Here is a 12,311-nt window from a genome sequence, read left to right on the forward strand (position 1 = left end):
GACAAAAGCAAAGACCTACAGAATCCCAGTGACAACTTCAACTTTCATTTGCAGTAATGGTGTGAGGTGGAAGAGGGGTAATGGTTCACAACAGAAAATTATGAAGAAAACAAGAGAACAGCAACACTGAAATCATAACCATTATAAGCACATTCCAACAGTAAACATCCAGCAATACCACAGCCTGGGTCTGTTAACCATCTGCCACTTCAACAGGAGCGAATGCCCAGACTCCCACGGGACTCAGATCAAGAAGTACACTCAGAATACTCCCAGCTCCTGTGCTCCTGAACAGGGAACCATGTTGTGAGAAAAAAAGACAAGAGAGACACTAACTGGATGCTACTGTTCAGAGCTTTGTCAATTATTTACTCCAGTGCAACAAACAATGATTTAGTTAAATGAAGATAACCAGTAGTTCTTCATATAGGAAATTTTAATTTCTGTATCAATGTTTCCTGATATAACATAAAAAAGAAAAGAAAAATGAATAAACCAAACCAAAAATCCACAGGTACAAACCCAGTTATCCTCATGGCTTACTAAATAGCTCTGCTTGTATTTCAGAAAACAAAAGGCTTCTATAATTACTTCAAAGTAAACAGCTTTTATATACGGAAATACTTAAGCTGCCCCTTTTTTGTTCACTTTCATTTAAAGAAAAGATGCCAACTTTCACCTGCAGTGCTGTAGGTACTTGCAAAAACACCTGCAGCCAGGTTAGCAGTCTTCAGGTTTTGCCTCTGATCCTGGTAACAGAAGGAGCATATAGGAAGTATACAGAAGGAGGATAGGAGAGTATGTATTTAAGGGGTAATATGGACCATCAAGGGGAGTTCAATGGACTCAACTATTAACACAGTAAGCTGAAAGCAGACAAAGACCTGCTTGGATATGAATTACCTATTCTAGGGAGCCACCAGCTGAACCACTGAGTTGTTATTTTTAGGAAGTCTAAGATTACTGAAGGTAAGTTTTCAATATCTGGAAAGGCTAGAAGAGAAGCTGAAAATTTCATACATAGCATGTATATTAGAACATTTTTTAGGTGATATTTATAGACAGCTTAAGCATACAGTTGGAGAAGTACAATTTAATAGGGGAAGTCAACACAGATTTGTGAAAGGTAAATCACGTCAGACAAATGATTACTTTTTAAAATGAAAAAGCTATTGATTTAGAGACAGAGGAAACTAGAGATTTAATATACAGTATCAGAATATTCAGAAAACTTCAGACATTTTCTCAAAAGTATGGGTTTTTCTAAATGTGATCTCAGAGAAACTCTCTAAAATAAGGAAGATAAACAAGTAAAGACTTAAAACTAAGTTCCATCACAGCACCAATGGTGTGAAGTGTTTTCAATTTGATTACACAGCAAATTATGAGAAAGGATGAAATAGTTCTCCATATGCCAATTAATTTACTGAATTAATGACTACTAGCTATCCCAGGAAGCACACTCTCAATCTCCCATTGCTATGTTTGTTCCATCTTACACAAATAACTAAAGAGCCACCAAAACAAATTAAATTAAGATGTTTCTCATTGAAAAGAAGCATCCTAACACCCAAATGTTGGCTGATCTGGAGCGTCTCTGGAGTCATCTGCTGCACACCAGAAATAGTCCTGAAACAGCACATTTTTGTAATTCTTACGACTACAGAATAGATGTGAGAATGAGCTATGAAGTATAGCAGCATCAGCCACTGTAAGATTTCTCTAGCAGTGTTTAAAGACTACTGAAATGCGTAAGTTGAGGACTGTAAACTCTAATATGAAGTATAAAGCAATGCCTTTACATAGAAATATAGGGACAAATGGTCTTGGAGTCTAACACAGATGAATCTGAAATGGCTGTCAACAAAACAACCATTAAGACACCTGGCCTAATGTTTAAGCAGTTGTACAATATTGAAGAATTAACTTGTAACAACTGACTGTGGTAAGAGGTTCCTTCTCCAAAAAGCAGTGCAGTTAAGTTGGACAATGTATATTGAACATAGACAAACCAGGAGAAAAATCTTGAAAACAGATGACTAAAGTACCTGTAGAATGTAAGAAGCTGTAGACTACTGAACTAGACAAGATGCTTTAACTGAGGGGCAGATCAGAAGTCTTAAAGTTGAGGTCAATAAGTGGTTCATTTTATGGAGCAGAACAGATACATGGAAGAGCTCTAGCTGAATAAGCATTTAACCAAAGCACCACAAATACAGTTAAAAAACAAATAGGTGATTTTCCATAGAGTAGAACTAAGGTTCAGCAGACAATTTTACATGGTATTTGGAATGCAGATCAGACAAGAAAATTCAAGACAGACAAAAAGCATCTGACATTTGTGAGAAGGGAGGGGAAATAAAGTACTTCGTCCATAGACACATTTCAGGCAGCAAGCCTGTTGGAACAGAGGCAGTCAGAAACCACTTTCATTTATCAGATAATACACTTAAACAATAGGGAGTGAGAGGGACTTGCTGCAGCTACCACAATAGATGTACACTAAAAACAGGATTAATGAGAGGAAGAATACTGGGACTATTAATGAAGAACATAAATGAATAAGAAACTCATGGGAAATAAAGCCATTAAGTTAACATTAGTTTTACAAAACCTTAACTACGTTTATATCTAAAAAATCTACCTCTTAAAAAAAAATTGGGTGAGTATGGGCCAAAATTCTCTATAAAACATTTACCACAGTGAAATTACAATCTTTGTTTGCTGGGGAGTGTTCCTTGGCAGCAGGAGACGACCTGATACAACTAACATTAAATACCACAAGTATTTTCTATTTAGCAGACAGTTCCTTGGTTTAAGCTATCCCACTTTGTGGAAATTCGGTGCAATTTTATCTAATCAGCTGCACTGTGGAGGCAGGATGTGGGTAGATACTATTTCACAAGAAAAGTAATGCCCACATGCTGACATACACAGGGGAACAAGGAGAACAAGAATTCTCTACATTTCCAATTAAAATTATTAGGTTATTACAGAATAAATAAATTAGAGCCCTCATGCACCCCAAGCCATCTTCTACTTTGAATTTACAAAGTGAGTCACAGTTTTAAAACTTTATATGATTTTGTTATAGGGCCTTTAAGCCAGTCACACATATCCTTCTCATAGCATGTGAGAAAACTAGGATTACAACCCATTCCTCCACATTGCTAGTGCTTTCAAGCAGCTATCAAGTCATTTTCCCATTTTTCATGTAGAAAAACACCAAAAAAAGAACAGACTGCAAGAGTGATTTTCCACTAATCCAGAAATGCTCAATTTTACAATCATGGTCATGTCCTCTTGGGACAGCTCTGGCAAAAACAACATGTTGTGCACTGGAAGTCTAAATTTATATTCACAGAGGAGTGCAATGATGATATGGAAGGCATTATTGTAAGTGCAGTGTATCAACAGAATTGAGCTAAGTCCATAAATGTGAATTTCCATTAGGATGCTAATGACTTCAGAAACCAAAGGTAATATTTGAGTTTCAACTGACATGGCTTGCTTGGTAGAAGGGGATTTGGTTTTGCACAGCAAATAAGGACAGAAGCAGTAGTCCACAGAGTACGTGCTCACAGAGTGCCACAGGGACCTCTGTGACAAGGTCAGCAGGGGACGCAAGTCTTCTCCACCAGAATGGTGGGTGGGCTGGTGGCCACAGCAGCATCAAAATTTAATCATGTTATTTTGAAGTACTTATATGGCCTACATGCTGTGTTCATATGTCCTATAAGTGGAGTCATAATGTGGCAAAGTACAGTGGCAGAGTGTCACTGTATAGAGAGTTTCATGCTTAATAGGGCAAGAGTTTTTGTATGAAGGCAGCAACCTCTCTGGAAGGTTTCATATGTTGCTTCTTTTCTTAAGGAGAGTGAACAAGCAGCCAGTACAGTCAATTCAAATTCGTTATTGAAAAATACGCCTTTCACAAGTCTGTTGCAGATGCTCTGCGTAAATGCCCTTCTGCTTCAGCAGGAACTCTGCCTTGGTGTGTTTTATCTAAGAACTACGAGACTTCAGTCTTTTTCTGAATATACGAAATTGATCTTCTAATTGGCACAGTGCAGAATCCTCTTAAAAAAAAACCTGTTCAAAATAAAAATCAAATCATGCATTCAAGGCTACCATAAAACCCACAAATGCATCTCTGCAAGCTTATTTATTACAGACACCAGCAGAGATTGTTACAAATGGTTTAGGCTTTGAATACTGTTACCTGTAATAACCAGGCATCACAATATGCACGCCTGCACTTGGCTGACAGATGTTTGGTACTTCCTGATCATCCATTTTGCGCACAGAGTCTGTGAAAGGTCCCGTAGCATTGATAACACATTTGGCTTTGACATCAAATTCCTGCCCTGTGAAAGAAAACAGTATCAATCACATAAACCATTTGTTTTCCTGCTCACTGACACCCTCTGTTATTAATCTATCTATGAACTTCACCTACTGTAAAGCACATCCTGCTTGTCTGAACAGAACAGCTGGAATAATTTTTAAAAATTAACAAAGTTTTCATGTAAAACCAGATTTGAAAGAAAATGTTTTACAGTGAAATTCCATCTTATCTGTAAAGGCAGAAGGAGGAAGACTGGATGTAAGAAGTTCAGCTGAAATCTGCTTCTCAAACATGAGAGATTTCAGTCTCAATCCATAGCCTTGGTAAATGGGACTATTACTGTTCAGCACGTAGCATTTTACAATATCATCTTTGCTTGACAGAAGGGTTTGGATGTAAAGCTTAGCCTACCCTGCCAAAATGCTAGGATTTGAGTGAAAAATCTGACAGAAGTTAAAGATGATTGACATTAATGGTATGCTAGTGCACCCTGGGAAGATGGCTCCTTTGTCAGTTCGTTGATATTTACAAACAGCAGCATTCCCCTGCTCCTCCCTCGTCTCATTATTTCTTTGTGTCTTTAATGAAAAGTAGGCTCTCCTGAAGAGCTCTGCTTCCTGCTCAACCATGGTGTGGTAGAGCCCACTGCAGAGTGCCATCACCTCTGCCCACTGAGCAGGGTGCTGCAGACCAAAGGACACTTGTGGCCCACCACTTGCCAGCTGGTCATCTGGCAAAGCTGGGCTGGAAGCTGTCCTTGCGTACCTCAGCTTTTCCATTGCCAGGAAGGCACGCACCTGTTAGGACGTCCCTGCAGCGTACACCACACACACGCTCCTTCCCACTGGCTGGATCCGTCGTCTTGAGCAAGCTCAGCACTTCAGTGTAATTGGCGGTGGCAGCACCGTACCTGGCAGCAGTGAGGGCGATGGCGAGGTTCATCCGCGCATCGTTGTGCTGTCCTGCAGCAGAGAGGGGACCAGAGGAAGGACACCAGTCACCTCCAGCCACAGACTTGTGGTATGGAAGTGTGTCAGAACCGATCTGTCACATCTGTCCCTGTCACATTGAATAGGCTTGATGGCTGCCCGCATCTGAAGAGAATTATTTAAATATAAATCCCCTCTGCTCCATCGGCAGCAATGTGCCCAGCTGCTCTCCTATATGGGCCGCTGCAGTACCCAAGACTATACAACAAGCACAGCTTCTGAACATGCAACTTAGAATGAGATTAGAATAAAATTTAGAATCAGGCTCACCTCCACCTAAGGAGCAGACAAATTACTTTTTTCTTTACCTTTTCCTGTGCAATCGTGCTGCAATTCTGTAAATGTATCCAAGCATTCGTTTGACATTCCAACCAGTATTAATCAACAATCCCTATTAGCAAGTATGCCACACAACATCCAACAGCCGAGAAACAACCTTTCAGAGACTGTGCCAATTTACCAGCTCTCTAGAACTGTTTTTTCTTCATTTTAACTTCCTAACATACAACATACAGCATCAAAGAAAGAGAAGCAAGTAGACAAGAATTAATGAAGGATTCTTAACATGTATCATTAAAGATTTATTACTGAAATTCCCTTGTTAAAGAAAACTAAGAAAGAGGTGGAGGGACCATGAGGGGAAGAAGATTAATTACTTGGAAATACTGGCTTCAGCTGAGACTCCTCCTATTTATTATTGCCACTGAAGTTAAAAGTCCTGGATGCTGGCTGGAAAGAATTACTATACATTGAAGGGGCCAGGCTCTGTGTGTCCTGAATAATTAATTTAAAAGAAGGCTAAACTTCCCAAGGCATGGTTCACTTCCCTACGTGTTTGGACCACTTCTATCAAAGATAATACTGATAAAGTGATAAATTTCCAATAGACATTGTAGTTGATTTATGTTGCCAGCATTCCCAACATTTAGTATAAATGATTTATGTAAAGTTTGGTTCTTCTGATTCTGCCTGTGCAATCTTGAGCCACTACGCAAATAATCTGTTCCTAGCTAAAAGGGCAAAGCTATAAAGATGGGATCAATGGCCTCGAAGGTGCCGCATCCCCTCCCCAAATTCCTCATTCTAACACAGCCCAGACGATATAGTGCAATCAGTCTTCAACTATAAGAAAAAAAAGTTATGCGAAGCATATGGGAACATAACATGATAAAGCACCAATGAAGAAACAAACAGTAACTCCAACTAAGCAAACAATGCCAAAAATAAACTGCAAAAAAGAACAGCAAAACAACTGAGCAAGATGTCAAGAAAAGTTGGGGACACTCCATCACACAAGATGCGTAAGATGAAACAACCATCTGTCAGAAGTGGCAGGCAAATCATTAAATAAATGCATCAACATTTATGCCTTGGTAGTGTTGGGGAATGGATAAAATGACCTTATGTGGTTTACCTCAAACCTTCACATTTTAACACAGGCTTGAGCAAATGTACATCTCATATATAGAGGGAGCACTAGACAGAAAAAAAGACACCACTGACAAGCTGCATTACAGCAGCTGCTTCTACATAAAGCAGAATACAGGACATGCTTCAGAGTAACCCAGGGAATGCCCCTCTTGTCCAAACTTGAAGGCTTTCAGAGGGCAGCATTCTGGAGTAATCTCTCTTCACAGTGGCGCTTGATCTGGGGACCTGCCTGCCCCATAGGGTGCTGCAAGTCTTGATACTGCAGGACAAGGAGCCCAGCAAATACCAGGAATGCCACCCTCAAACCAGTGCTGTCTATATACATAGAAACCCTGGAGTACCCGTTTCCGTGCAGCAGGACTTATTCTTTCATTGTAGAAGGACCCTAGGACCACAAGGGTTTCCTTAGTTACTTTATCCTCCATCAATTTGTTCTTGCCATCAGTGCTTAAGGGGGTACCCTCTACAAACTGGTCTCCTCCAGCTAACATAGGGTGTGAATTTATCGCACAAAAACAGCCCAACTTTCATTGTTTGCCAATACTAGCTTTAGTCTAATGGAAGTCTTAGTGTTTACATTTTGCAAGCTTGCTTCTTCAGTTTTGTGACTTACTTGTCCAGACCAAAAGCAATCCAGAAAAGCCAATCAACAGAATAAATAACATGAAAACGGCTGTGATTTCTAAAGAGAACAAACATCTAAGTAACGACTGTTTATTAAGCCCCAAATCCAAGAGCTGCTCAGCATTTTGTCGAAACTCCTAATGCCCATAACATCAGAATGAGTTAAGGATATGCTCAGTATATTGCATGATTTGGACCACTGTGCTCAAGATAACATTTTCATGCTTTCTCTGAAACTCTCATCCATTTTCCCCTCATCATTATTCTGATGCAAGAAACCCCTTCCTATTACTCAAATCTCAGCTGTCCAAAAGGAACTCTGAGTGCCTATGTAATGTATTTGCAGGAGGAGGACTGGGAAATAACCAGTTCCTGATTAACTACACATCTAGAAAAACCCACTGGCTTCAGATTGATGTGATCACAGTGCAGAGTCCTCTAGTATTTCACAGTATAAACAGCAGAGATCTGCAGAGGTCTAGATTTGAAAGAAATGAAGAGTGACTTACTAGCTCAGAAATTTATCATCTGTGGAGAATAATACTGCAACAGTTTGGTGGAGATGGGGTCACAGTACAATATTTTTTATATGCAAAGAACCACTTTTTTTTCTTAAAGCCCCGAACTCACATGTGCACATTTTCCCCCCAGACAACTACATTAAAACCCTGCACTTTATATGAAATTATCTTTTTTCTTGATATCTGAAGAAGCAGTTGCCATTCCTCCATGCACGCCCCCCAGTATAAAGGCACCATAGCAAAATAATTTTTACTACAGCACATTCACTGCTGACATAGCATATTTTCTGCCAATTAAAGTAAAACTAGCTAATTACTACTTTGGAGTCAGGAATGCTTGTTTCAAAGAGAGGGGTATGTGAGCAACAGGAAGATGAAAGGGTACTGCTTCCTACCTGTCCTTCAGACTCTCCTCCCTAACAAACTCCCTCTGAGTTCTTGTAAGCCTGCACAGAAGGTGGCTCAGTGACAACAGGTATTGCTGTGGTACAGGACGATATTGGCATGTGGGTCGGGGAGACTCTGGGGCCTGGCAGAACCAGGCTTTGATGCTTGGCCCCTCCTTCAGTGGAGGTAAGGAGAATATGAGGGATGGTGGGCACCTCCCAGCCTGGCATCACAGCTACAAGTAACCAGACAGCAAGGTCCCAGCACACTTGGTTAAAGATGGTGTAAAAAAATACCCAAAGGGACCTACAAGAAAGCTGGAGAGGGACTTTTTAAAAGGGCACACAGGCATAGAAGAAGGGGGAATGGCTTTATCAAAGAGGGTAGACTTAAAAAAGGTATTAGGAAAAAGTTCTTTACTAGAAGGATGGTGAAACACTGGCAGAGGTTGCCCAAAGAAGCTGTGGCTGCTCCATCCATGAAAGTGATCAAGGCCACTTGGAAAGGGCAACCTGGTCTAGTGGAAGGTATCCCTGCCTGTGGCAGGGGTTGTGGAAGTAGATGATATTTGATGTCCCTTCCAAACCATTCTATGGTTTCATGTGTCCTCAGATGATCTTTACTGCTTTAGAGAGAAATGGAAGGGTGAAACAAAGATCCTACACCTCAAGCTTTCCAATTTTTCACTTAAATGCCATTCCCCCCAGATAAGACAGGGAGATTCTCCAAAACCAAGACAAAATTGCTTCCAAGCTTAACTTCCTTCAGAACAGATGTGTAAAGCTTTCTTGACATGAGCACTGTTACCACCTTGAGAAGATGCCCAGGAAACCCAAGCTGTAGTTTTGTGGTAAATGGTTAGGTAACCAAGAGCTTGCATGGGAGATCTTGGATTACCCACCTAAAGATATCTTTGCATCCATCATCCTCCACACCAGGCACTAGTGCCCCAAAGCAAAGCAACGAAAACAATGACTGCCCCTTCCTAGCGGAGATAACCACTTCATGACACCATGTCATAAGTCAGGAAGTTATAACAAAATGAGTAAGCCCAATTAATTTTGTGTCTTTTTCCATAAATGAGTAAGCTCCTGAAGATCTCATAACTAACCTGTAGGCAATACAGTGAAATTCTAATTATGACCTTCACCACAATAGATGTTCGCAAACACCCTGTCCTGTATTTGTGCAGAACTGTTGCTGGAGGCTAGTTTGGAGAGCACTTGTTTGCTGTGCGCTGTGCACACATCAGCTGTCAGCTGGACACATCTCAATGGTGGCGCAAAACGTATCCTTCGAAAAAGCATGCAAGAGGCAACTGATGAACATGCTGAGTGTTCTTTACAGCTCCTCCCAGGATACCTCTCAAAAGGATGTTTAAACCCTTTAAGATATTTCAAACAAATTAAAGAATCATCCATCTTGTTATTCATTATTGTCATCTGCCCATAATATAGTAATAATAGAGTAAGGCTTTAATTTTTATTAAGGACAGTCAAGCTAGCTTTTATTAAAACACTGGCCTAAGTGCTTTCACTAAATTATCATTAAATCCTCTTAAAAAAAAAAAACAAAAACCAAGAAGACACCTTATTCTTAGAAGCCATACCACTGAAGACATTTTGTATAAGTGTGTCCTACATCATGTTAAGACCAACAGTGATGCCATTTGGTTTATAATTTCTTTATTGTGTGTGTGTGTAATTTAGGAAAATTCTATTTTCATTCCTTAGTAGCAAATGTTGTATTTCTTCAAAGAGGAACAGACAATGTTTCCGTTGGCACTAAAAGAATCCTCCCACAGAGTGCACATAGTGTACATTCAATTTTATTTTTATCAATGCTGAACCACAGCCAGTAGTGGTAACAAAGCCCACAGACTTAGAAATTTGTTTGTGACTGATTCAGTAGAGTTGTGTGAAAGCCACTGAATTAATAAGGCACTCTGGCAGTTCTGGTATATTCTGTCCTCTGTCATACTCTGACTCCTGTCACTTTCATACCAATTCCTGCTTCCTCCTCTTCAACTCTATTCAGTTGAAGACAATCAGCACTGAGTAGCTAGTTACTGCATTTTATTTATTTACTTTTTAAGAAGCGGGAAACTCTTTTAGTCCTAAGAGCGTAACTTTTGTTCATGTTAATCTTTTTATGTTAAGAACTAGCCCTTTGCTACTGAGTATATCTGCTGCCCAACAAGCAGTCATGTACCAACAATGCACATAAACACTGCGATGATGACCCGAAAGACACCTGGCTCATGCTGCAACAGTATAGCTCTACTATGTGAGTAGCATACTTCTTGCTTTAAAAAACAGCCTGGTCCCTGCAACATACATTAAAATCTTCTCATCTTTTCTCAATTTACAGTCTTTTCTGATTAGGCATATCTAGCTATTGCTGTGGAGGTCAACTTTAATGGCAAATGGAAATTAGCCATTCAAGAAGGTATATGACAGTCTTAATGAACTTTCTCAAGAGGACAAATCTTTTCACGGAACCACCTACCAGGCTTCTTTTGAAAGGAAAAATACATTAAAAGAAATACCTGAATGAGACAACCAGGCTCACATCATGGTCACAATATTATATCCCTATTATACAAATAAACAGGGGTTGTTTTTTTTAAATTGTTTTAAGAAGCAGGGGTGATTAAGGCAGCAAATACTTGCAAATTAATCTCTTGCGTTTACGTTACTCCTTTACTCAGCTAGCAAGCTCCACTTACTGAACTACAGTACTTACCTGCACCTCACAAGGCAGTCCCTTGGATTTGGAACATAGCCAACAATCTGTCCCCAGCATCAAGATGGGGATGTTATTGGATCACCACAATAATGACACCCACTGTCCCCAGAAACACTGATATTCTAAAAAATATTTGCAAGTATATTCCTATACCCATGTAATATACTTCTGTCAGCCTTGCACTAGATAACTGCAGGCTCACAGCAAAGAAAAGCAATATGCAAAATCAGTTTCATGTACATGAAAGTTTTCTTGTTGTGTCTATACAAACCTCACCAAAACCTCACCTAATTTAAGGTTGATGAGTGATAATTATACATCACTCTACATAACTAAGTTACCATGCCTGCCCGCATCCTCTAATTTTTAAATAAATGCCTAATTGCATGAACAGTTTTATTACAAGCATTAAAACAGGAACTCAACATCTGCTGTACATAGGGTAATCAGTTATAGCCAAGTTTAGGCATTATGAATCAGCTGGAGTGACTCAGAATTGCTCCAGACTTCTCTGAGAAAGAGCTCAGCAAGTTCTTTTCCCCCAAACATAAGTACAATATGTTGGTAGTAGAATGTTCAGGGGTAAACATCAAATTTGACTCCTAAGTCACAAGTCATTCAGAATGCCCTCAGACCTGGACTATTTCTTGCTCTCCAAATTTGAAATCAAAAATTTGCCGAAAGCTGACAGACTTCCTCAGATACGTAGCACGCATGCCATTTGTTCTTGGCCTGCTTCCGGGGGACGAGCGCTCTGACTCAGCTGACTCAGTTCTATCACACCCACATGTAACAACCCAGTGATATCACACCAGACTGTTAATGTGTCTCATACAAATCATGTATCATTTGATTTCTGCTTTCCACTGTGTTATCTGTGCTGCTGAAACATGGCCCAATCAGATGGGAAGAATTACACACATCTAAATAGGCACCGGAAAAATCCACTCACCCCACATATTCTAGTTATTTGAGCTCTGCCCTAAAATGAATGTATTTTCACAGCCTTTGTTTTGTAGGAGCTGTAATGAAAAGGAAAGCTTTGACTTTGGTCTTCTCACAAGTATTTTATCAGATTCAAACTCAGATTTGACACATCAAGTTTAAATAATCCAGTAGAAGTAACTTTTAATAATTTCTCACTTCCTCCATTTAGCACCAGCTTAGACCACAAGAAATAAACTTCTGTATTCCTGTGAGTGTCAGAGGTGTAAAGGTAACCAGCGGCATCCAACTTCAAGGTTCTACTCGTCAAGGGTCTGA

The 12,311-nt window shown here is 39.9% G+C and overlaps 1 protein-coding gene across 2 annotated transcripts in view; it reads right to left on the minus strand.

Annotated features, from left to right (window-relative positions):
• The window catches only part of GPD2 (glycerol-3-phosphate dehydrogenase 2), a 63,704-nt gene that overhangs the window by 14,056 nt on the left and 37,337 nt on the right, over nucleotides 1-12,311 (minus strand). For both annotated transcript variants that reach the window (XM_005153733.3, XM_031053343.2), the window contains exons 7-8: nucleotides 5,146-5,310; nucleotides 4,223-4,367 (exon numbers count right to left, since the gene is read on the minus strand). In XM_005153733.3, the coding sequence (XP_005153790.1) occupies nucleotides 4,223-4,367; nucleotides 5,146-5,310 (310 nt within the window). The remainder of the gene's footprint in view (nucleotides 1-4,222; nucleotides 4,368-5,145; nucleotides 5,311-12,311) is intronic.

This window comes from Melopsittacus undulatus, chromosome 4, assembly GCF_012275295.1.
Source record: "Melopsittacus undulatus isolate bMelUnd1 chromosome 4, bMelUnd1.mat.Z, whole genome shotgun sequence".
In the NCBI taxonomy this organism is placed as follows: Eukaryota; Metazoa; Chordata; class Aves; order Psittaciformes; family Psittaculidae; genus Melopsittacus; species Melopsittacus undulatus.